This window comes from Vanessa atalanta, chromosome 11, assembly GCF_905147765.1.
Source record: "Vanessa atalanta chromosome 11, ilVanAtal1.2, whole genome shotgun sequence".
Taxonomy (NCBI): domain Eukaryota; kingdom Metazoa; phylum Arthropoda; class Insecta; order Lepidoptera; family Nymphalidae; genus Vanessa; species Vanessa atalanta.
Window position 1 is genome coordinate 10,677,501 of NC_061881.1, and position 25,061 is coordinate 10,702,561.

At 34.9% G+C, this 25,061-nt stretch overlaps 2 protein-coding genes across 2 annotated transcripts; one reads left to right on the forward strand and one right to left on the reverse strand.

The window, feature by feature from the left end:
* Positions 1–1,111: 1,111 nt before the first annotated feature.
* On the forward strand, positions 1,112–11,933 carry LOC125067385 (ER membrane protein complex subunit 1). The gene is made up of 17 exons (XM_047675947.1): positions 1,112–1,254; positions 1,338–1,453; positions 1,732–1,863; positions 2,137–2,332; positions 2,770–3,106; positions 3,364–3,556; positions 3,771–3,887; positions 4,612–4,626; positions 5,098–5,267; positions 5,607–5,753; positions 5,914–6,081; positions 6,362–6,466; positions 6,585–6,783; positions 7,085–7,237; positions 7,340–7,516; positions 7,619–7,825; positions 7,945–11,933. The coding sequence occupies exons 1-17, from the start codon at positions 1,112–1,114 to the stop codon at positions 8,103–8,105; spliced, it is 2,736 nt and encodes a 911-aa protein (XP_047531903.1). The 3' UTR covers positions 8,106–11,933.
* LOC125067384 (TELO2-interacting protein 1 homolog) lies at positions 11,919–24,644 on the reverse strand. Its single transcript, XM_047675946.1, has 16 exons — positions 24,326–24,644; positions 24,022–24,164; positions 23,247–23,421; positions 22,968–23,160; positions 21,820–21,961; positions 18,759–18,927; positions 18,337–18,545; positions 17,876–18,064; positions 16,593–16,796; positions 16,170–16,340; positions 15,309–15,533; positions 14,738–14,880; positions 14,271–14,366; positions 13,662–13,974; positions 13,000–13,523; positions 11,919–12,712 (listed from the first exon to the last, which is right to left on the reverse strand). The coding sequence occupies exons 1-16, from the start codon at positions 24,514–24,516 to the stop codon at positions 12,503–12,505; spliced, it is 3,297 nt and encodes a 1,098-aa protein (XP_047531902.1). The 5' UTR covers positions 24,517–24,644; the 3' UTR covers positions 11,919–12,502.
* Between the last annotated feature and the right edge of the window lie 417 nt (positions 24,645–25,061).

The window sequence follows — 25,061 nt, forward strand, 5'->3', positions numbered from 1 at the left end:
TAATAACTCCTCGCAAACTATAATATGTACTTATTTTTTTATTAAAATATTAAATATAAAAATTACTCACTTAAATTTGTATTGCAATACCTATTGGCTTTCAAATAAGCAAAATGCGAGTAGATTTTTTTTTATCGCTAGATATCATAGAAATTCATCATAAACATAAGTTGCCCACAGAGAATAAGCGCCAACTCAATATAAAGGAACATAAAAATATGTCAAGAAAGTACGGGCCACCCACATAGGTATTCTATAAATGACTCTGCTTCGCGAAGCACTTCCCGCTTCTTATGTCGAAGGTTTAAGCTTGTTCCACCACGCGGGTTTAATACGGGTGAGTGTCAGGAAGATGTGACATAATGCACATGTGACATAATAAAGGTTTTCTCAGATTGTTTTCGTATGAGCGGTAGCACAAAATAAATTAACAACCTAAGCACGTGAAAACTCAGTAGTTCTTAACCTGATTTGAACCCACAAAAAACGGTACAGGTTTTATGACAACCCACCTAAATACATTTTATAATAAATGACATCCAATGCAGTACCAACCTACCCTATTTTAATTATTTTATTTTATTTTAGTTAGGATCTTTCCTTCCAATTAGTTACAATTTTGCAGCTCTGCATGAAAATAAACTAAAACCTTTCGTATGAAAGTAATTCAAATGAAATTTAATTTAACTAAAATCTTTTTTTCTATATCGGCATATAATACCAAACTATATTTCAATGCAGTTATACAATTTAACGTTATGTGATGGTTTAAGTTCAAAAGTTAAACTACGGATAATACAAATAGTAACTAATGATTACTTACAAAGATTTTTTTTACTTATTTTTGTCCTAAAAATTATACAGTCATACATTACTATCATAGTTTAATTGTTTGGTAAAGTGTACTAACTAAACAAAAAATGATTATAAATCTAAAATCTATGTAATTTATAATCTCCACTACAAGAAAAATCCTATATAATATTTAAAAACATAAAAAAACATTAAAACAATGATGTATTTTATTATTAAAACAAATGTTACTGTTATTTTAGAACTGTGACATTGATCTTTTGTTATCTGTGGTTAAAAACTTTTCAGTCATTGAGAAATGGGGGTGCTGTCAAGTAATTTGAAACCCAGTTTTCTGGGTTTATTAAAATTTTTAAACAACATGAACTGGTTTATTGTGTTTTTCAGTTTAATTAATATTTCAGTTTGTATTTACGAAGATCAAATCGGAAAATTCGACTGGTAATTATAAGTTTAAGGTTATGCCAGTTGTACGACTTCGCAGGGTCGGAGTTCAATGAATAATTAAAGAGTTTTGTTTTCAGGCGTCAAACTTATGTGGGCAGAATAAAATTTGCTCAGTTTGACACTGTTTCCACCGCTAAAAAAATAATTGTCGCCACAGAGGAGAACGTATTGGCTGCCCTAAATTTGAAGACGGGTAAACTATGTTTTATTGATAGTTTCCGGTTAAATACATAAAATAGTTTTATATCCTACTGGGAACCTTACCTACATATCATAATAAGTATTAGAAACTAATTACATTACTTTAATGACTTGTATTTTTTAAATTGCATGTAGATCTATTCTCTGTTTAATGACTGAAAAACCATATCGATTTATTTGAAAAATGCCGTACTTATCATAATAAATACACCTAAGGAATGTTATTTTATATAACAACCTACTGAGAATTTCTAAATTTATCTTGTTTAGGTCAAGTAGTTTGGCGTCATGTATTTGAAACTGCATCAACCGGTAATATCCAGTTATTGCATGTCGGAGAGAAGGTCACCACAGTTACTGGATCAAATCCTTATCTGGTCAGGGGTTGGGATTCTAACACAGGTACCTTCTCCAAAATAAGCTTAAACTGAAATAAAAAAGGTCATATATATAAACACATCATATATTTATTTTTGTGTACAATGTTGCATTACTGTTGTAAAAAAATTATAAAAATAGTCCTTAATTATAACAGTAAGTAAATTACTATTTATACTTTGAGAATAAACAAAATTACAGTATAGTTTATCTTCAATTCAGAATAAATATAATAAATAAATTGGAAGTGTTTTTGTAATACAAGATTAAAAAATAGAAATGTTATTAAATTTCCAGGGGTTCTCATCTGGGAGTGGTCATTGACAGTTCAGAATGATTTAACGGAATATTCACAATGGTGGGTGCAGAACAATATGCTTGTTCATGTTTTGCCAGTATTTGGTTCTCACATTGAAGTCACCATGTATAATCTGCTGACTGGTAGCAATCGTGGTGCTTCATCTATGCTCCCTGCTGTCTGGACCAATGAGAGGTATGGTTTCACAAAATTATATATGTCATTTATGAGAATAGTAATACCTTCAATTTGGCATATTTATAAGCTTGGTTGTTGGCTGCTAATAATGGTTTTCATATGTCACATTTAAGCCTCAGATTTAAAGTATAATATTACTTATCTGCCACTGGTGGTGATATAAGCCATTTGGTGGTTTTGAGAGCTTAATTTATTATAATAGCTTTATGGCAATTGAAATGAAAAAAAATAACAGAAATATTTATTTTTTACATGAGCATACTGACATAAAGAGATTTTATTTTATTTGGTTTTATTTAGCTAAAAATAATTGGATGGAATTTACATTATAGTATATATATGTATTATCGTTTTAAAAAGGAATTTCTTGAGGTTTTACTAAACCTTGTTAAACATCATTTTTAATATAAAAGCATTTTATGACTTGATTCCAGATGTATTCTCACAGCACCCCACTACACATGTATATCTGGACCGTTGGAGAGCCAACTCCTTCTATCCATAGATGTCACATCTAATGCCGTAAAGATTATAAGCAAGCCCCTTACAGATTATGTTGATATCCAACAAACCGTCAGTGTGAATTTGAGGCCTCTTGGCGGTAACAGTATTACTCCAGGTTTTGTTATAGGCAATGATAAAATTGTATTTATAAGAGATAATAATTTTGAAAAGTCAAAAGTTCAGTTGGGTGACAAGTCTGCTAGTGCAACTGTTGTTGATGGTGCTAATGGACATATTCTAGTACAAACTTGGATGGATGATGTAACAGTAAGTCTTTGGTTTTATAATATTTACATTATAACAACATGAAATATAGTTTTATGGACTATTAAACTCATTTTTACCATTAGGTTATGAGTAATAAATAAAAGTGAGTTTATTTTTTTTTCTTTTATTTATATAATAAAGAGTTCACTTTTAATATCTTTATGATTGATAATATTTCGAATATAATGGTACTTTCTCATTTTCACTTGTACCATAATTATTATATCAAAAACATAATATAAATTATATTCTTGCAGGGTTTCACTCTCACAGCTCACAGTGTATCCACTGGCAAGGAAGTGACAGATATTTATTGTTCAGACAAAACATTAAATATACCTAAGCCTGAACTTCTAGCAGTAATGTGCACTCGCACTTCGAGAGAACAGAATGCCTGCCGTCTGCTCATCAATGCAGCCGATGATGCAGTACATCTCATGCAGCAAGGAGGTGAGCTACCACACTTTCATCATTAATATTAGCTTTATTTGGAGCCGGTTTAAGCACTTAAATTTGGGTGGTATCACCTCGTGCAGTCTTAAGAGTTTGAATAATGCATTCAATGTTAATTTTGCGTCCAACTTGAATTGTTTAGTTTTATTGAAAATATGAATGAGCCAGTGCCATTACCGTCTCACGAACATAACACGTCGAGCTCTTGCAGGGCGGGCGCTGTGGGCGCGCGAGGAGGCGCTGTCGCGCGCGCGCGCCGTGGAGTTCGTGGAGCTGCCCGTGTCCGACACCGACGCCGCGCTCGAGAGCGAGTTCGACCAGAAAGAAGGTCCGACTGAGCTCACGAGCTGCACGTGACAGAATTTAAATTTCATCGGAGGCGTTTCATACGACCGTTACATATTATGCGTTGCTCGCAATTTCGAATTTAGGACATTTATGCAGTTACCTTTTCCTCACAGGTTTCCTCGGTTTTTTTTAAACAATGAGTACTTAAAATGTATTCAATTTGAATCTCTAGATCAAAACTCGGAGCTATATCATCATAATCTGGCCCATTTCATTTATCATATAATATTGCAAATTTTGGTACCGACTGATGTACACAATCAATGTCAATCAATAGTGTTATCTGTAGGTATAAAAAGGATGCGGTATCTAGCGTACTCTAAATCTTTGGTTATCTCTATATATCATTATAGTCGGATAGTACATTGTAATGGCAGGAGAAGTTTTGAGGAGTTAACCTAGTATTACATATTTCATTCGATTTGCTAATAGCTGTAGTATATAGTGAACTACAAATGAATCTATCTATCAATCTCTATCTTAATTTAAATATCATTATGTATACAACATTATTCTACTCATCTACTTATATCCATTTTTATTCAATTTTTTTAATGATTATAGTTTTTGATTTCGACTAATGATTTAAGAGTCAATTCAAGGTCAAATCCTCCTGCATTTGTTATCGGCTATAGATCGTGTACAACAGATCGACACCATTATTTATTTAAAAAGTTATTTATACAATATTTTCTTGTTTTTAGCTGCCAAGGTGTATAGTAAGTATAGTGTTGATTGCAGTCTATCTAATACAATTCTTGAACCAATGGGACGGTTCCCTTCGTATCTAACTCGCCTTTTTCTTGGCTTGCAGTTCAATTAATTTTAAAACGCTTTCCTGTTCATGCCTTAGATTTCCTATAGGTATATAGGTCGTGATAACTTTTATGTTTCCTTTATTTTCGTGTAGTGATAATTTTTTTTTTTAGTATAATTACATTTTTGACTATAAAAAAATATTATTTACATTCTTATTTTAAATTTTTATGCCGTTAAATGTTCGATTCGACTTGAGTATAATTTTTACGTCTATTTAAACGTGTGCATCATAAGCCTTTGAAAATCAAGGTTACCAATATTGTTGCATATAATCTGCTTAAATTCTTTTATTTTTTTGTTTTATTCAATAACTGTTTTTCAACGATTCTATTTACATATAGGCAATGTAAAAGAATGTCATAATTTATCAGGTTCAGTTTGGTCCGCATTTGCACGTCGGCTGCTCACTCAGTACCAACAGCTGCAGAACTTGATACGCAGCCTGCAGGGAGAGAGCGCCGTACAGAAGACGCCGTCGTCCCTCGTCAGAGATTACTTCAACCTCCACAGGATTATTGTCATCGTAACCGATGCTGGAAAGGTAATGCAAACGTATTAGAAGTATCTATTAAATGCGATTTTAAGAGAGTGGCGTGTCCAATAAATGAAAATTTACCTCAATTCTTTATAAAATATTTGTAATATTATGTAATTGTTTGTTGTTTTTTTGTAATTTAATCAGGAATAATTGTTCCAAGAGATTCGTACAATTATGTTTTGATAACTTACCAGCAATAAATAATGGGTTCTAATTTAAAGGTCATGTCCAAGTAAAAAGCCTCACACTCACTAGATAAAGTTCCTCCAGCACGCAGTGTAACGTCAGACTGCGTAATATCGCTCAGCTCACAATAAGTCATTTTTGAGATAATGTTCCCAGATATTCGGCATAGACAACCTGTCCGGCGAGATCCTGTGGCGCCGCTACGAGGCGGGGCTGAGTGCGCAGTCGGCGAGCGTGTTCACGCGGCGCTCGGCGCGCACGCCGCCGCACCACGCCCACCTCAGCGTCGTCGCCACGCAGCGGGTGAGCACACGCACGCACACACCCACGCGCATACACGGCCACACGTACACTGAAATATTCCTCAGTGGCATTTTGATTGTTACTTTCTTAATCTGCGATGTCACTTTAGCTAACTAAAACTGGACATTTGAGTATAAAAATCCATATTTTTTTTTTACAGGATACAGGAAACGGCTTCATCCTCAGTCTTAACCCTATCACAGGCGAATTAATCGATGAAGGAAAGCTGATATTGAATGTACGTCTACTGCAGTGCATGATGCTGCATGTACCTGACTCGGAGAAGTTGCACGCACTTGTGCTATTAGATGAAAAAGAAAATGTGTTGGCAAGTATATAAAATATATCTATAAAACATAAATTAAAAAAAAAATCAATTGGAGAACCAACGTCTTTTCGTGATTTCTAGAGTACTGAATAGAACTGTACAGAACGACCCAATTACATTTTATAGGGTTAAAACCAATCAGTATTATTATAAGCTAGCCACTACATCGAGGAAGCAGCCTTTACCGTATTAGCTAATCCTTCAACTACTTTAATACACTTTGCTGCATGTCATGTATACACGAAACTTACTGTACAAATTCATTTTCACTCGGTTGCAGGTACTTCCATCATCTGCGGCGCCGCTAGTGGAGGACGTGTACATGTATGTCGCCGAAAAAGATACGGCAAAGGTGCAAGGATATTCTTTAAGATTTGATGGAAAAGTGAGTACTACAATTTTTCAATCTTAGCTTAGACTATTTTTAGAATAATTAATTGTAATTTTATGTGCAATTTTGTGTGTGTTACCGCACGTGTGTTGTAATGCGTAAACGTGCGCAGGGCGTGCGCGCGCAGCGCACGTGGGCGGCGCGGCTGGGCGGCGCGGGCGCGGCGCGCGTGGCGGCCACGGCGACGCGCTCGCGCCTCGAGCACGTGCGCGCGCCCGGCCGCGCGCTGGCCGACCGCAGCGTGCTCTACAAGTACTCCAACCCCAACCTCGTGCTCTTCGTCGTCGAGCGACTCGACCCGCTCTATAAAGGTCGGCTATGTGATTTCTTCCTGGTTAGTCTGTGATTTTTTTGGAGTTCTTCCTCAAATTATTATGTTTTATTAAGGGGGTCGAGTGAAGTACGACAAAACGATTAGCAGTTTAACTTGACGTCTACTTGTCGTTTTTCCAAGTATTCGTTTAGAATATAGGAGTATTATTGGAGTTAAATCTATAACATGACTAATAATCGAGCTATATTTTCAGCTAATCGAAAAAAATAATATATTTAAAAAAATGTAATGGACGGCTTTCGATTGTGAATTAATTTCGGTATCCGGCCGTGCCACAGAGGAGGTGGTGGCGGTGGCGCTGGACGTGGTGTCGGGCGCGCTGGCGGGCGCGGCGGCGCACCGGCGGGCGCGCGCGCTGCCGCTCGCCGCGCACGCCGACAACTGCTTCGTGTACCTCTACCGCAGCGAGAAGCATCGTCGCCTAGAATTAGGTGCGAACCCAATACATATTTTCATATTAAATTTTTGAATAAATACATTAATACATTAGGTCATGACCTAACCTAACCACATATAATAATATTAAATTACAGCCACAATGGAATTATACGAGGGTAAGGAGCGATGGTTGGAGCCGGGCGTCCCCTTCAGTTCGCTCGAGTCCAATCAGGTTCCGATAGTGGAACATCAAGCCTTCATCCTTCCCGCTACGCCCACCGCCGCCGCCTTCACGATCACCGAGCGCTCGCTTACCGACCGAAATGTGCTCCGTGAGTGCAGATTTACACTAGCAAAATAACCCATTCCGCATTTGATTTGTAGCATATTAAAAAGTTATGAGTCGGTTCCTCACTGAAACCGTGTGTCCGCAGTGGGCCTGTCTTCGGGTGCGGTAGTGGAGCTTCCGTGGGCGTACCTGGAGGCGCGTCGCGACGAGTCGCTGCCGGTAGCCGCGCCCGAGCTGCCTCTGCCGGCGGACGCCACGCTTAACTACAACCGCACGCTGCTGCGCGTCAACGCGCTGCACGCCGCGCCCGCGGGGCTGGAGTCCACCAGCCTCGTGCTCGTCACCGGTCTGGGTGAGTGCTCCGTGATCCACTCTCGTACCACGCTCGTATTCAAACCAGTGTTTTGAAGAGTTCGTTTCGATCTGGCATATGTGATGTATATGATTTTGATTTAATATGAAAACTTCCAGACTTGTTCTACACTCGGGTGGCGCCGTCGAAGACCTTCGATCTCCTCAAGGATGACTTCGACTACTACCTGATCACGATAGTGCTGTCGGCGCTCATTGTAGCCACGTACAGTACCAAGTATTTCGCGTCCCGCAAGATGCTCAAGCAGGCATGGAAGTGATGATTGTGTTTCTATTGCTAATGCAAACGAGTTTGAACTATATACCTCGGTGTTAAGGTGGAAACCTTGGTGTTGTGATGTGGTGAAGTGGTTAAGATGAAGGGGTGTGTACAACGGTGTAAGTATTATATTTAATGATATACTGACTATGTAAGCAATAAATTAAAAGACAAATATCATAAATATAAAGGGAAGGAAGGGAATGTTAAGTATAATATTTTATACAATATATTTTTTTGTTGTATCTACCATATAATGGTGAATGTTTGTTTTATCGTAACAATTTTTTTCACTCGTGTGTTTGGAAAGACTAATATAACTGTCATAAATATGATATGAGCCTCATAGTGGAATAATAACTGCTTATAGTAGTTACATATTGTAATAAATAATAATAAGCATTTTTATAAATAATTCAAATTTCCTCATTCTTCCATAAAATACAGTGTAAATAATTATGTAAAATAAACATTGTTATAGTAGACCAATTTCAGCTAAATTTTCCTTCTTTCCTTCTTCTAAGCTATCTCTGTGACTTACATTATATGCACTGCCGGAAATTAAATCTTACTATAGCTAAGGACAATTCTTTCAAAAAACTAAGTAATTGTTGTTATATAAACTTTATCCTAAGCTATATAGTTCAAACTCGTGTTTTAATATGGACTTATAGGAAATTTATATGAATATATAAATATTAAATAGATTTGTGATTGTGCATAGTGTGTTGTAAGCGGACAGATAATGTTCTACATTCTTTATACAGATGTAGTTATCAGGAATAATATTTTTCAGGTTTCTTCGTACAAGTACCTAATTTTCTCATACTGTGAAATATATATATATTACTACATTACACATAATTAATGACTATTAAACACATTATTTTCATTCTGGATAACTTGATAGCTCAATTATATGTCCATAATTAATATCAACTATAGTATATATAAAAAATACGGTATACATTTTAATTCCAATTATATTAGAAGCATTTTAAAACAATTTAAAAGACTGCAATTTATTTAAAGTTTTATTAATTAGAAATTTGTGAACAAAGTATGAGCTATCAATGTTGAATATTTATTTTATTGTTAAGTATATTTCTTACGAAATAAGTTCTTATATAAAATGAAACAGATAATAAACTGATGTAATTAAGGTTAAATATGATTAGCTAGTGCAATTTAGGAATATTATTTATTACAATGGTGGTTTGTATATTCTATTTATATTGAAAATAACCATTCCAAGCGAGGAACATCAAATATTAATTAATACTTAAATAAAAACATTTGAAATAAAATATTTACCAATAATTTATAAATGTATTGAAAGTTATTTTTACTATAAAATAATGACCCATCGGTGACATTTTGAGGTTTGGAAGTTTCCAAAACATTCTCGATTCTTTGAACAGATTAATTATTCTATTTACTAGAAACCTACAAAAACTATGAGCATTTGTTGGATTTGATAAAGTGTAAAATAACCAAATAACCCATTTGTTAAAAGAATTACAATTTCTAAAGTCACTATATTACACTTGTCCCAATGGCACGAGAAGTGAAGATAGATGAACAACTTTGTCCTAGAATTGCAACGACATCTTTGGTCTAGATCTTAAATAATACATTGCCTATTCCAATGTCAGAAGGGATAAAGATAAACAAACCATATATCTACGTTTTACAAGCGATTTGCGAATAGCTCAACAATATTGTACACTACTAACAGTTCTTGATTAATATATGTTTATTTATAATACAACACTATGCTCCTTACCTCCTTATTTATATTTTACTGTAATTTACTTCCAAAGTTCGTATAACAGCTTAGACGACATACAAAACGCCTATTTTTTCAATAATTCATAATGAATCCTCAAATATTTTTCAAGTAATAATATGTACCGCGTTAATTCAATGTCTAATGTTGTTCATTTGTTTTTTGTCGGAGTTGGAATAGGCTATAGGGTATTATTATGGACGCATCAATAAATAGCATTTTAAATAGTCGCAAAGTTAATTAAACTGGAAATAAAGTTATGGATTATGAATTACAATTAATAGATGTTTGGAGAGTACAATAAATCTATTATAATCAACCACATACAATATGTAAACCTAGGGTTTGTTTATCATTGCTTGTCACGCAATTGTTTATTTATAGTCATTAATATGAAAATAAAAATGCAGTCAATGTTATCTGCCGCCAACTTATTTTAACATCTGATCATTTTACATAAATGAAGATTATGTATCTTCTCACTGAGTTCTTTATATAATAGCATGAATGTCGAGTTGCCTGAATTGTCTGTTTATATAAGATTTTTATTTAAATTACTCTATAGGTTTTTTCAGACCATTAACCAATTGGCTTGAAATAGGAATATTTATTTCAAGGATTCATCGGATAAAAATCATTCGATTAATAAAACCGTTACAGTCAAAACATTTCACTGTTCAAAATTATTTTTGACTGGCAATAAGGTTGGTTATAAGTACTTTTCATTAATGCATTCAGAAAGTTTAGTTTCACTTGTGTAAGCTGGTAATTTAGGATATGAGTATTACATGATAATGTATTGAGTATACACTAACGAATTTTCTCGGTCAAGAGTGGTTTTGATCAGTATTGTTCTGACTGAAACATAATGAAGGGCTCAATTCTGTCTCAATTATCTGTTAATTCATCACATTTTGAGTAGCTTGGAAATAAAAACATGATAATGCCAAATACGTTAGGTGATGAAAGGATTATGAAGTAAGTTGTTCCTAATCGAAGAATATAATTATTACGTATTAGTTGTGGCCGATTTTGACATCCGCTAATGGAATTACATTGTGGCCATTTAATCCTACAGAAAAAACAACAATCTAAAATTAGTAATACAAATCGGCAAAGGAACTCTAAAGTAATCAATCGTAATTACTTATATAATAATCGAATACCTGTTTTAGGAATAAATAAATGTTTCGATAATATCCATTATTTGTAATCGATTAATGGCCCATCTCTAGTATGTTTTACTTTATACAAGAGTAGATGAAATTGTTTGTAAATACAAATAATGTTAACTTATTTTTTGAAGTCGACACTGTATGTGTTGTCTCAATGCTTTTGTTTCTTGCATCATGTTCACGTGAATAAGAGTCCCGTCTTAACTTCGAGCATTTTAAACGTACCTATAAATTCATGAAGTGTTATTTTTAAATATAAGTAAAGATTACATTTTCTTACGTTATTAAAAAAAAATAGAACAGTTTTTCGTGTATTTTAATTGTATTAAGCCACGTTACTATGAATATTGGAAAAATAAAAAGTTAATTTTGACATAACTTTTTTATTGTTTGTTATACAATATTCAAACACTATACTAACTTTTAGAACAATTACTTAAAGATAGAATATCTACATCGATAGATTGATTCTTAGTCTGTGTAACTTGTAACTATGTATTATGAATCATTTGTGAGTTTAATTTAGACAACATTAATACGTAGTGTTATAAAATACAACAAAAAAGTATTACTAAAATTATAAAATCAAGAAAGCTAGTTGCCAAACTTCCCAAAAAATATTGAAATCGAAGAATAAAAAAAATCAATCTACTAGTATTGTTGAATAAACAGCTTCAAACGGCATACCCAAATAGAGAAAATGCTACATTATGTTTATTTATACACTGAATATCAATTAAACTATTTTAATCAGTAAATAAATAGAAGTCATTTAATAGGATAGGTTTTGGGATAAATGGGTAATTTTGTTTTGATTGAAGATCTTGTTTTTATATCGAATAAAAGTTGAAATACATACTGCCAATATCGTCTTTTATTTACACACCTCTCAAAAATATATATCTTATCATAATATATACATATATAATAAATACTAGGATGATGACTATTTTAATAGAATCTGGTTTTAGGCTTTTTATAGACCGTGAGTAATCCTTAAACGAAATTGATATCAACACCTCGCCTCACACAATATCAATATACTTTTAATATTATTTCACATTACATGAACCTAACCATCGCTTACACATTTAGTAGATCATAATAATAGCGATGATATCATTTAAATTTAGCTTAAATTTTATTCGAAATTACAATAATCTAACACTATTCTACATTTGCGCAATGTTTCAAACATTTATTATGCGTTTTGGCATGTACTTCGATAGAATGTAATTTTTTAATGAGATCGTCCTTAATATTCGTAAAAAAAAGATTAGAATATAAAACAGAAATCTACATAATAACAGCCAAGATGCGACGACCATTGAATGGAAAGTGTTTAGAAGCACATCAATCGCTCAATAATATCGCATATAAATTAATACCATGACACTTATCATCAATAACAAACTACAGTTTATGATATTTAAATTATTTATGCACATAGAATATTAGTTTAACATTGGTGTCGTAGTTAGTGTTGATCGTCTCATATGGCGTTCCTACGACGGGCTCTAGTCGGATGTACTTGGTATGGGGCGGTTGAAGGACGCAGTCGTTCGCGCAGAGCTTGCGCAGATGGTTCCAGGCGGCGCCGTAGTTGTAGTTCAGAATGTCTTTGAAAAATTTCACAGCCAGCATCTATTGAGACAAAGTGAATACGTTAATTTTATTTGGCTTAAAATACACTGTAAAATTGTATATGGCGAAGCAATACATGGAATATTATTTTGTGGGAGCACTGGTTTTTTGTAAATATTCCGTCACCCTAAGAGTCTGTGTCCACATATCTGCCCCCACACTTCATATGGCGGAATTGCGAAAATGCTTTTTTCCAGTGAGATACACAAAAATAGAGTATTACTTCGCAATATACAACTGTAATATAATATGGTTCACTATAAGGTTTTCGAAAAAGTCAACGTCACCTGCAAGGGCTTCGGTTGATTCTTCGACAGATATATTTGAGCGCAGGACATGGCGTCGTCGAGATTCTCTCCGTCCAGCATCAGGTCGATCACGAAGTTCGACATCGAGGTCAGGATCGCCACTTGCAAGTAGTACGCCTGCGACAGGCGGTAGGCGGAGCCGGTGTCCTTGAGATGGCTGTCGTTGGCCGTCCGGCGCAGATACCGGTAGAGGTGCGGCAGCACGTCGCGCACGGCGCGCGCGCGCAGGAAGTCGCGGGCGAGCGCGGACAGCGCCAGCAGCACGTGCAGCGCGGCGCGCAGCTCGGCCGGCGCGCCGCCGCGCACGCGCGCCGCCAGCGCGGGCCACAGCGCGTGCGCCAGCGGCAGCAGCGCGTGCGGCCGCGCGCGCAGCGCCGGCAGCCCGCCCGCCAGCACGCGCAGCGCCTGCAGCGCCGTGTCGCGCTGCGACGGCACGAAGTGCACGCAGCGCTTCAGGATCGTCACCGTCACCTGGATGTGCTGCGGGTCGACTTCGCTGCCGTCTGGGGAGGGGTCGTATTGGATGTGACGTCAGTCGAAATTGAGTAGTATCGTTGCTTAGCTCTCGAATGATTTACGTTAGAGTCAATATTATGTAGTTGAAGAAATGGGTAGTTTAGTATCGGAAAATGTTGACGTACATTCGACGGTATCGTCATAGTCCAAAATGTCCTCTTCCCTTCTCTTTAGGTCTTCCTTGTACATCTCCTCGACGCTCCGACCGGACTGCGCCTCGAACTCCTCCGTGTTCATCAATCTCTCCACTTCCTCGGTATTGTTTGCGAAATCTATGGTTTCCTTTATGACATCGATTTCCAAATCGACTCCTTGAACCGTTTGAGGTTTCGTCTCGTCGGGAAACCAATTTCTAATGCATTTTATGAAAGTTTCGAAAACTTGTAAATATGAAGATAGATAATTTTCGTAGTATTTGTCGCAGCTCTGAACCAGAACCTACAATTAAATCAGCCAAAATAAATATATTGTGTGTATGGCCAATTGATATCATAGGAAGCAACAGTTAAAAAGTTTAATTTGTAATATTTATCTCGTGGTATGCAATGATGAAAAACATCCAGTTTGGTTATACTCAATAATATAGCATTGGTGGTTAACTCGTACATACAGTATTTACACCAACTTCTCGCAAAAAACCTCCTCAATAATAGGGAAGGAGATCTTTCTTTGACATTAACAAGCTATAATACAATGTATTAAATAAAAATGTGAATATATTAAAATTAACGTACATCCTCAACTATTCCATACAGACAATCCAGTATACTTTCGTCGCTGTACTCCATCACGACCGACAGTATTTGCAGCGCTGACTCAGTATTCCAGGCCTATACAAACAATAATTCTATTTAAAAAATTTAATTTTTTACAGAATCATTTTGTTTACAATTTTAATATCAGTCCTGATTTCCAAACTAGCACTCGCTGTGTTTTGACAGCCAGTTCCTTCTTACAGCTGTTCTTCTTATTATATGAACCAAAAAAAATCAATAGGTTATAAATTATATTGATATCATATAATTTTCTCTCAAAAAACTGCACCCGCGTGAAGTCGGGGCGGGTCACTACTTATGAATAAAGGTAGTACGCTATTAGCAAATCACTAGGGATCAATTTTTTTTGTCTTCACTTCTTTTTCGATTACTATACCTTTACCCTAAAGCGTATTTAAGTTTCAATATCTTGTCAAAGTTCGTACCCTTTTGAGCCGAGATGTGATTTGACTCGTGAAATAATCCGCATTTTCAGCAATCAGGTCCGCCACCTTTTCGTGGTCGAAAGCGAAAGCGACACTGTTGATGGCCATTAAGCCAGCTTCATGTAGATATTGATATTGACTGCCTGAAATATTACAAATATTATATATACAGAGTGAATACAAGTGCGTGCAAATGGTCAGCTCGAAATAGCTCTACTCTATCCTCAACTCCACTGAAAATAACATTTACAAAAATTGCACAAGCAAGAAAGTATTAAATGCATATTATAGTATAATGCTTCGAATAGTCCTCGGGCAATGGATTCGTTATTTTTTGCAAATTATTTATTGTATTATATATTGGTAGGTACAATATTTTCGTTTATATTTTTATAGTTTATAGGAAGACCGACGCACAAATGGACCATCTAATAAAAAAATGCCAAACATTAATATACTTATACCGTCAAAACCACGGAAACAAAGGTTTTAATGAATTTTGTTAAAGAACGACGTAAAGTTACTTGGAAGAATTTACTTGAACAAAATATATGTTGATTTTATGACATACCGACTCGTTCCAATATCAGACATAATGTCTTCAGCAAGTATGGTTGATAGTCCCGTTTGAGTCGCCTTGCCATGAGTCCCAGGCCCTCAGTGACGAGACAGCAGAAGGCCATATTCCGCTGCGCCTCCGCGAGAGAAGCACACGTGTTAGGCTCCACGTGCTTGATTCTCGGCTGAGAAAGGCTTATATCTGTGTAGCGAATTTCTGTTGCTCCTTCGTAGAGACCTATAAGTTATTTAAAGTGGTGAAATTGCTGTCCAAAGTAAAATTTATCAGGATATACATGGAACACCGTTTATGTACATTAAAAGCAGTAACGAACCAAAAATTGTACCCTGCGGAACACCCATATTCAGTACAGATTAATTTATTACTTTTTTCTATTATTACTTTTGCAGTGCACACATATTGTGTATGTATGTATTTGCGATATAAGCTTATAATGTCACCGCGACAATTATAAAACTGCGGATAGCGACTGCTTTGTTTCCTCCCGGGATAAACAAAATAAACGTCTATGCAAACACAATACAAGTCATGTAATTTTACCAACGATTGTTACGACATTGAGACGATTAATATATGTTATATAAATCAGTTTTTTATGTACAAGATAAGTTAGGTTACACAGGTAACTATGCTAAATAATGTTCGATAAGTATGATTTATTTAATTTTAGAAATATTGTTTAGGTGGGTAATCTTATCTAATCCTAACTAGTTATACAAAAATTTGAATGTGTTTGTTTGTTACGCTTTCAGGCATACACGTTGTTAGCACAGAAAAGGACATAGGCTATGTAACACCCCCCACCCCCTCTAATTGGCGGTATTTCAGTACAGTCACGCGTATGTCACGCACCCGGCACGCTGTCCTTGGTCCAGGCGCGCGGGTTGTACACGTCGGCGTCGAGCGTGTCTGCGGGCTCCAGCGGCGCGTCTGCGCTGCCCACCTCCAGCGGCTGGTACCACACGTCCTCCTCCGTGTACGCCGCTATGATGCGTTTCGCCAAGTTGGGCGACGAGTTTGGAGCTGGAGAAATATGTTCATGAAGATTATAAACAAACAGCAACCATCAGATTGGTTTTGAAGCTGGGAAAAGCTTTCCTTTAGTTATGAGGATATGGTTTGAGGTTTATTGTATGATAAGATAGTTAAGGTGGCGAAAATACTTTCTTGAAATGTTCCTCCTTACGAGACGAATGATCTGTTTTAAAACTAATGATGATAGAATATATTTTATTGAAATGTATATCTTATTCGAGACATTTTCGAAATGCTTACCTGAACCGACGAAATTGATGACGTAGACGAGTTCGCAGGTTCGTCTCTCGTGGAAAAGTTCCAAAAGTCTGTCGAGGAATAGCTCGGCGCATTCTGCCTCGCCTAACTTCTGGCAAACCTCCTGAAGCTTCAATTCACACTCCCGTGTGTCCAGATGTCGCAAGCGGCGCCACGGACCGTCCAAGGGAGCAGGAGAGGATACGTCTATAAAAATAGTATCTTATTATTTAATATTTTGTTTTAAGCCACATTTAGTATTAGTAAATAGTATTCATAATAGAGAACTTAATTCTATTGATAACCACCAAACATTAGTGCTGGGAGTTTTTTTCAGAAACGGTTTTAAGAACTAGTTACTTTAAAAAGAACGAACGAACTGTTTCTGGATTTAAAACGAACGAGACGACACTCGGCACCGGCGGCCGTCGTTTTGGTACTGCTTCGCGAACCGGTTCCTTTCACGTGTAACTGACTAAGCACTCTATTTTGATAACCGTAAGGACTATTATTGTATGAATATTAAACCAGTTATAAAGAACTACTTTGGATTTGAATCTTATTCCTACAGAAATACAAATTCAAATTTGTTTGTAGAAGAATTAATAAATTACGAAACAAAAAAAAAGTTTTCGTAGGCTCCTTATACGCTTATTATTTTTTTATTACAGATTTAGTATTAACTGCTTATAATCGGGTAATTCTCAGCCGTAATAGTTGAAATTACAAATAATTTAAAAATATTTCTTAACTTTCTGTTTTTTTAAATGCAACTAAGTGCGTGACGTAGAATTAATCCAAATAAATTATAAAATCGAAGTCTATTTTCAAAATTATATAATATGACTCCAGTGTTGAATATACATTATTTCAGTAAAGTATCGTAAATATACTAAGTTCTCGAACCTATGAAAACAAACCGGTTTTTTTTATAACCCTTTCGAAGAACTGTTTTGTAAATGTAAAAAATCGGTTCGTTTCGTTTTACGTAAAATCTGAAATGACCCAGCACTACCAAACATGTATCTTATAAATGTATGCACACGAGCAGGTCGTGTCGCGAGTGGTGCGAGGCGGTGCCGGGTACGTACCGCGCGTGGAGTGTCGCACGAGCAGGTCGTGTCGCGAGTGGTGCGAGGCGGTGCCGGGTACGTACCGCGCGTGGAGTGTCGCACGAGCAGGTCGTGTCGCGAGTGGTGCGAGGCGGTGCCGGGTACGTACCGCGCGTGGAGTGTCGCACGAGCAGGTCGTGTCGCGAGTGGTGCGAGGCGGTGCCGGGTACGTACCGCGCGTGGAGTGTCGCACGAGCAGGTCGTGTCGCGAGTGGTGCGAGGCAGCACACAGCAGCGCGTCACACAGCCGGTCGTACCCGTCGCTGGCGCAGAGCGCACCCGTCAGTCGCTGCGGTCGTCCACCGCACAGTACGCGAAGGTAGCCTTGCAGCAGGTACAGTGCAGATAGCTTCCTGTTCGAGTCTATAAGACGAAGATTATTTGACGTTATCACGGTAGGGCATTAAATTAGTACACTTAGAAAATTAGCAGACGTAAGTCGGAATGCAGTCACTTCAAGTCAGCCTTAAAAAGCCAACTACGTCTTTGTCACGTCAGTACGTCCTCTAAAAGATTTCATATTAAAAAAACCTTGCGCATTTTTGTTTTTATTTCACCTCATCTGCAAGACGGGTTTAGTTGAAGTGGCTTTGATCTACATTCTCGGAACCACACATCTTTGCGGACTTACATACCTATATTATTCAATATTCTCGGCAAACAGTTGAGCGTCGTGAAAAAGTTCTCGCACATACTATCGATTGCCTCCATCTTGCTCGTTTCAGATTGGGAGCTGAAGAAGGAGTTTATGGCATTAGATGCGTACTCCGATACTTCCTTGTACGGGTCGTTTGACAAGGATATTAAAACGTCGAGCGCCATTGTTAAGGAGAGCTGCATAGTTCTAAAACAGAACAATTCAATTTTACCGTTATTATTATTTATAATTCTTTATACATATTTATTTTAAAATTTTACACTGTTTAGTTGTGAATAAGTTGCAAATCGTGATTGTTTTATAAAATAATTTCAAAAAGGTATGTTTCGCGGTTAAATCTAGAATATAATGTACGAAATGGATTACATACAAGGCGATTATTCAAAATGTACCACTTACGAGCTACACTCAGAAACGATCCTGTAGCAGAGAACTGCGAGTTCTTTCCTGACTTTGTAGTGCTCGTGAGTGACGAGCGGCACCAGACTTTTGACCACCATGGTCAACTTATCACCTGCCATGGCGTACCACTCTGGTGTACGCTTTGGTATATCTTTAGGTGCCAATCCTGTAACAAAATAACAATACACTAATCCTAAGGCTTAAGAAATAGTTATAATAAAGATAGATAGAACAGATGGAGGAGGATTAGATAACTAGAATAAATTTAGTGATCTCATCTTGAATATACTGCCAGGTCGTGAGGGTTATACTTATAAAACTATATGCAAGTGATTTTATTTTGAAGATTTATTTGTTCCCGAATTTATTAGTTTTTTATTGTTTATCGAGTATTGGGTAGATTTTCAGCTATATATAAAAAAGGGCCGAATATTTGATTACCGTTTCAAGTAGACATTTCAATTGGACAATTCCATTAGTGAATACTATCAAATATTTTATTTCAAATAGCAGAAAATTTTCAAAGCCGAATAAAACAAGCACTCCAGTTCTTTTCCGACAAATTTATTAAATAGATGCCATACAAAATTATAATTGCCAAAGGACTTTTAAAGTATTTTTTGTCAAACATTTTATCCAAAGTTACACTTAATGCTTTCGAAATAAGTAATTTCACATTGAAGTTCTGTTTTCAAAACGTTTCATACGAGTACCTCTCCTTTTATTACCTGAATTTTTAAACGTTGCTGAAGCTCTTTCAACATTATCATCTCTATTGTGATTCCCATCTCTGGAGCTATTACCGTTATTATTACGTTTACTCTTTGCCCTAGACCCCTTTCCCTTATCCCGTTTATTAGTCGGTACATTAGGTGATGTCACTTCCAGATCTCTGCCAGATCTGATAAATTCAGCCAATGAATGGTAATCTCTTGATGCGATTATCGCGCTTAAGGTTACATCTCGTAAAATATCTGCAAATGATTTATAACCTCATTTCATTGGTCGGTTCAACAAATACTACTTTTCTTAAGCCACCTCTGTCTGTGATTCATAACTTCCTACTTCTTTCACAAAATAGTTTTTAGTTTCCATGACAAAGGGTTTCTTTTGTCTTTTTTGTTCACTGACAGAGGCGTAAATACAAACAGCCTTCACAGAGCTTGATTATTTTCGATTGCAATAATCAAACTGAACTTCAAATCTACATATTTCATTCATACTTAAATACAAGCGTCTGTATTCTCTCTGGTTTGAATTATTTATGCACATATATCTCATGCAGCGTTATAACAACAATGATAAATAAAACATTTCAATAAATATATATATATGAATGTAGAGGCGAGAAATATGAGGGACAAAAATTATAATCAGTACTAAATTATTTAGTTTCCACAGATTATTTATTTGTTTTTTTTTTTTTTGTATTTCACCAATCTATGTATATATTTACTGTATATTATTATTTTCATTTGTTTTCAATCTGTGTTTGTAATTAATACGTCACATTCATTAGTAATCGTCGTTTCATCTGTTTTTAGATTAAGATATCCAGTTCCATTTTATCTCGTCTGTGCCATATTTTATTTGTTTTAAAGGTAATTTTTCTGACTGTCCAATGTTCCATTTTCTTGTAAAAATATTTCCATCCGAGCTCATTTCGTTCTTAGTAAGCTTTTAGAAGGTTTTTTTTATCAAATATGATGTGTACAATGTTGATTAATTTGAACTTCATTAAATGGTCTTCCAATTTGCTCCTTTACTTATACCTAATAAATATTTAAGGAGATTATATCATATAAATTTGGCAGTAAGTCGATCCTTCTGCTTTTTTTCCATATTATATTGAAAACTAGCTACCCTTTCCGGTTTAATGTGGAAATATTGATATATAAAAGAAAAATTCTTGTTTTTTCCAGATGGGAAAGTTGAAATTCTCGCCTTTTCCTTATTATATGCATGTTTATACGCATGTTTCATAAGGATTCCGATGAGTTTCTTTCACGAAATTCTTCCAGGTTTGAGTATTTTCATTTCTGAATCGTTGATAGTTTTTATTTAATAAAATAATTTAAATGTTGAATTTGAACCGCGTTCTAAAACTATTTGAGTGCTTACAAATATTTATATAAAAGAGTCATTTGCGAATTATAGATAAATTTAGAAATACTAGAAGTGTCGTTATTATAATTAACAGAGTATTATTATTTCAAGTTTTAAATTAGGTAGAAACACTTTTGTTTTTGTAATTCGTCCTACGGTTTGTTTTTGTGGCGATTGAGATAATTTTTATTTGTATCAAACATAATTGTATTAAGCAACTTATTCTGTGTACACAGTATACACTGGCTGTATCCAAATTCTAGTTTGCAGGTATTGTTGTTATAATTTTTCTAATATGTCCACTATGCCTTATTGAAAATATGTTTCATCGTTTTAATTTGTAATAAGTTTAATTAATTTAATTTATTAAATATAAAAGTTAAAAAAATGCTTTAATATACAAAATATTCATATTAAACAGTCAATAAATTTTTTGAACAGGTATTTAATTTATAAAGCAAATTAATTGCAATATATAAAAGCTGGAAACTAACTATATAATAAAAGTAATATTATTTTTATAAATGATTGCATGTACCTTACTAGATGTTTCAAATGGATTGAGTGCTTTAAAAAAATTACATTAAACATGTTTACTCAAATAGATTCTACAGACTATTCCAATTGAAGAAGTTATATAATGATAAACAAACCTTAGATTCGCATATTCCGTGTTATTTTCTAATAGATCTAATATATTTTGCACTACTAACAGTTCTCAATTCATATATATCTATGTTTCGATAACAGCTTCATTAATTATCCAAGTTTTCGAAAAATGATATCGCATCAATTAAATGTCAATTGCTGTTTATTTGTTTTTAATCCTCTTGTGGTTGGAATAGGCTATACTCAAACATCCAAATGTTTATGTTTTGTAAACGGTACAAGCTAAGTACAGATAGTATAACAACATTTACTAACTACAATAAAATGCTTAAAAATGAATTACCCTTACTGCTTACATCTTTGTCTGTCATGGCCCTATCTGACAACATACTGACAAAGTCGTCGGCCGTTATGACGTCCTTCTTGGGCAAGTGTTTGTTGTGCATTGTGAGACAGAGCACACGATGTGTAGCGTTTAGGGCCGCCTGGAAACAGAATGTTACAGACTTTACATTGAATGCATAACTTTTGAATAATATTAGTTGTTTTGTAGGATAACAATATATATTAATTCAATTAAGACTAGAAAAAATAGTCAAATAAATAAAACAAAAAATAAAACATTATTATACAAAATGCTGTATGAATATGCTGTTTAAAATTCTAACCTAACCTAACCAATATTATAAAATATGAATCTAAGTTTGTTTATTACATTCATCATGAAAATTTGTATACACATTATCAGGGGTACAACAATGAACATATACAGAACACCAGCTCCCCTTTCATAGAGGGGAAAGCGACGAGAGGGAACTAGTATTTCATTTTGATTTTTTTATTTATTTTACGAAAAAGAAAGTGCATTTGGAAAAACTGTACAAAAATGGTAAGTGGTCATTAACACCCACAATCATTGCCATTAAGTAATATTAAGCATTTCATACATTTCCAATGCACTATGAACCTTGGAAACTCAGATGTTATGTCCCTTGAGTCTGTAGTTACATTTCAAAACTGGAATACACAATAACTACCTACCCAGGTACCTGGGTAGTACCAGACTCCCCCTTAACCTCAGCCTTTTGAACGAACATTAACAATCATCATTTATATAATTTATAACTTATATGTTGTTAAGTCATTGAAAGTTGAGGAGTAAATTTGTACACTGTAGTTTCCTGAGTAACAGTGCTTCATATCATCACACTTTCCACATCTTCAACCAATATAGTATTTATACATATAGTTATAGACCTACTTACTTAAAGCTTCCAATGTTCCTTACTTGTATAATTTATACTTGTACATTCAGTGTTGCTTTAAAATAGATGTAAATAATCAAAAAGAAAATTATATTTAGAGACTTTAGAAGTTAAACATAAAGAACATGAAGAAATACATTTAGGCTGTGGATAAATATTAATCATGACATTTAAATTATCTAGCAGTCAATACTGGTGTCAATGGCAGAATGAATAAGGCAATTACCACAACAATAGCGTGACCCGGGTTATCGGTACAAGTGGCCACATCCTGCAAAGCCGCCATCACTCCAGGCAAGATGCAAGACATCATATTCACAACAGCTGTTTCTAGCACCGGATCCGTTATATGACAATCTTTATCTGTGAGTTGCGGATGTGAAGCTGTGTGTGCACAAAGACAGTTTATGGCAGCCAACCTAAAATCGATTCAATTTGTATAGTTTTAATATATATATATTACATTATTATAATAAAAAAGTATCATGGTTATGGATTACCATACCTTAAAACTCGAAGTTTTTCTAGTTTAGCCAAGTGAACAGATACAAAAATGGCCTGGGCAAGCATAGGCACCTGTGTTTGTACCAATTTGACCCTTGTAGGGTGATCTACGTTTAACATTAATATTGTTAAGCACTGAATTACACTGAGTTTCAATTCCTCTGGTACATCAGCAACTATAGCAAAAGAAAAAAATTTTGTTAAACATAATTATGTATATTAGAACATTTTTAAACTATTCACTTGTAACTTGCTAAACTGCACTTGTTATGACTATTGGTATATGATTTTTTTTTTGTGTTGTATAGGTAGGTAGGTGGAATGATGGCAAGTAATAACTGTTGCCCACAGACATTAATACTTTAAGAAATATTAAGCATTCTTCATAAGACTATTGTGCCACCAACCTTGGTAACAAAGATTTAGTCTATTGTGCCTATAGGTTACACTTTCTTGTTTACCTTTCAAATCGGAACACAAAAAAACTAAGTATTTCTGGTTTGCAGTAGAATATATGACGTGTGTTTTGCACCTACCCAATCTGTGGTTAATGATTCAGGAGTAAATATAGGTACAAGGGACATAACACATTGCTTCCATATCTGGCAACACATTGACTGTGCGAGGAGTACTTTGTAGTTTGTATAATTGGGTAAATTATTATTTACTTATTACAAGTAATAAAGTCATAAACAGGCTTATGGTCTGAAATAACATTAGATAACTATAATGATAATTAAAGATGAAATTTTTATAAAAGCACATAATAAACTTACTCATTCCTGGCTTGGGTTTTTCAAATACAAGACCAAGCAGTCCCATTTCAATTTTCATACACATTTCAAAACTAAATATTCGAACTCTTTGTAGCACAACCTTCATTCCATCTATTAAAAGTCTTTGTAATTCATATTTTCCTCTGTAAATGAACAATGTTTTATTACTCGAGTTATCAATACTCATTACAAGAGATACTTTAAGGTACAGAATAGAGACCAAAGAAGCAAAAATCTTTCGCTGTGATAGCAATCATATTATTATTGTTTTCAAACACAAAGAAAAAATCAATACTATACATACACAATCTCTTTAGACTGTATGTGAGTTATGAAAGGGAACAACATATACTGTTGTAGTTCCTGCAATAAATCCTTTTTCAATTCGCAAACCATTGCCGCAAATGTTGATACATGTTCTGGTGAAGGATTCACCATAATTAAATCACATAGTGGTTTCATTCGGCTGAAAGCCTCTTTCATGTGGCCGTTCATCTTGCCGTTTAGGTTAACAGTGAGTTTAACGTGTAACGCACTATGGAAATGTTTTAATTCATTTTTTAGATACTTAGATTTAAATCAGCAAAACAATAACCATTTTGAGAAATACTTGTTCATGTCTATTGTCAAACTGACAACTACTAATAAAATTAATATGTGTCAAACTTATAATTTAAAACCTATATAATCAATATTTAAAACATACGACTTCAGATCTTGGCAATCTGCACAAGCCTCATTCTGGGCTTGAATGATAAAACTCAATTAAAAAAGTAAATTATCCATTCATTTTTTGTATTTTACATTTAAATTTTATAACATACACATAATATCAAAATAAGTTCTCAGTTAAACTTTAATTTTGTTTGCACATTAAATCATTTATAAGAAAAAATATATATATTTCGTTTTGTAATACAATTTATATTTTATATTATATTGCATATATATTTTAATGCGCAAGTTAAACAGTGCGTCTTAATTTTAGATTAGACAACATGAATTTAAAATATTTTTAATCTTTCTAATGCTTAAAATAA

Coding starts and splice junctions, on each gene's coding strand:
- LOC125067385 (XM_047675947.1), top strand. CDS start 1,112: ATGGGGGTGCTGTCAAGTAATTTGAAACCCAGTTTTCTGGGTTTATTA. Junction 2,333..2,769: donor GCTGTCTGGACCAATGAGAG/GTATGGTTTCAC, acceptor ACTTGATTCCAG/ATGTATTCTCACAGCACCCC. Junction 7,517..7,618: donor TACCGACCGAAATGTGCTCC/GTGAGTGCAGAT, acceptor GTGTGTCCGCAG/TGGGCCTGTCTTCGGGTGCG.
- LOC125067384 (XM_047675946.1), bottom strand. CDS start 24,516: ATGAACGGCCACATGAAAGAGGCTTTCAGCCGAATGAAACCACTATGT. Junction 24,165..24,325: donor ATACAGTCTAAAGAGATTGT/GTATGTATAGTA, acceptor GTTCATTTACAG/AGGAAAATATGAATTACAAA. Junction 16,797..17,875: donor CGTGCGACACTCCACGCGCG/GTACGTACCCGG, acceptor CTATTTTTATAG/ACGTATCCTCTCCTGCTCCC.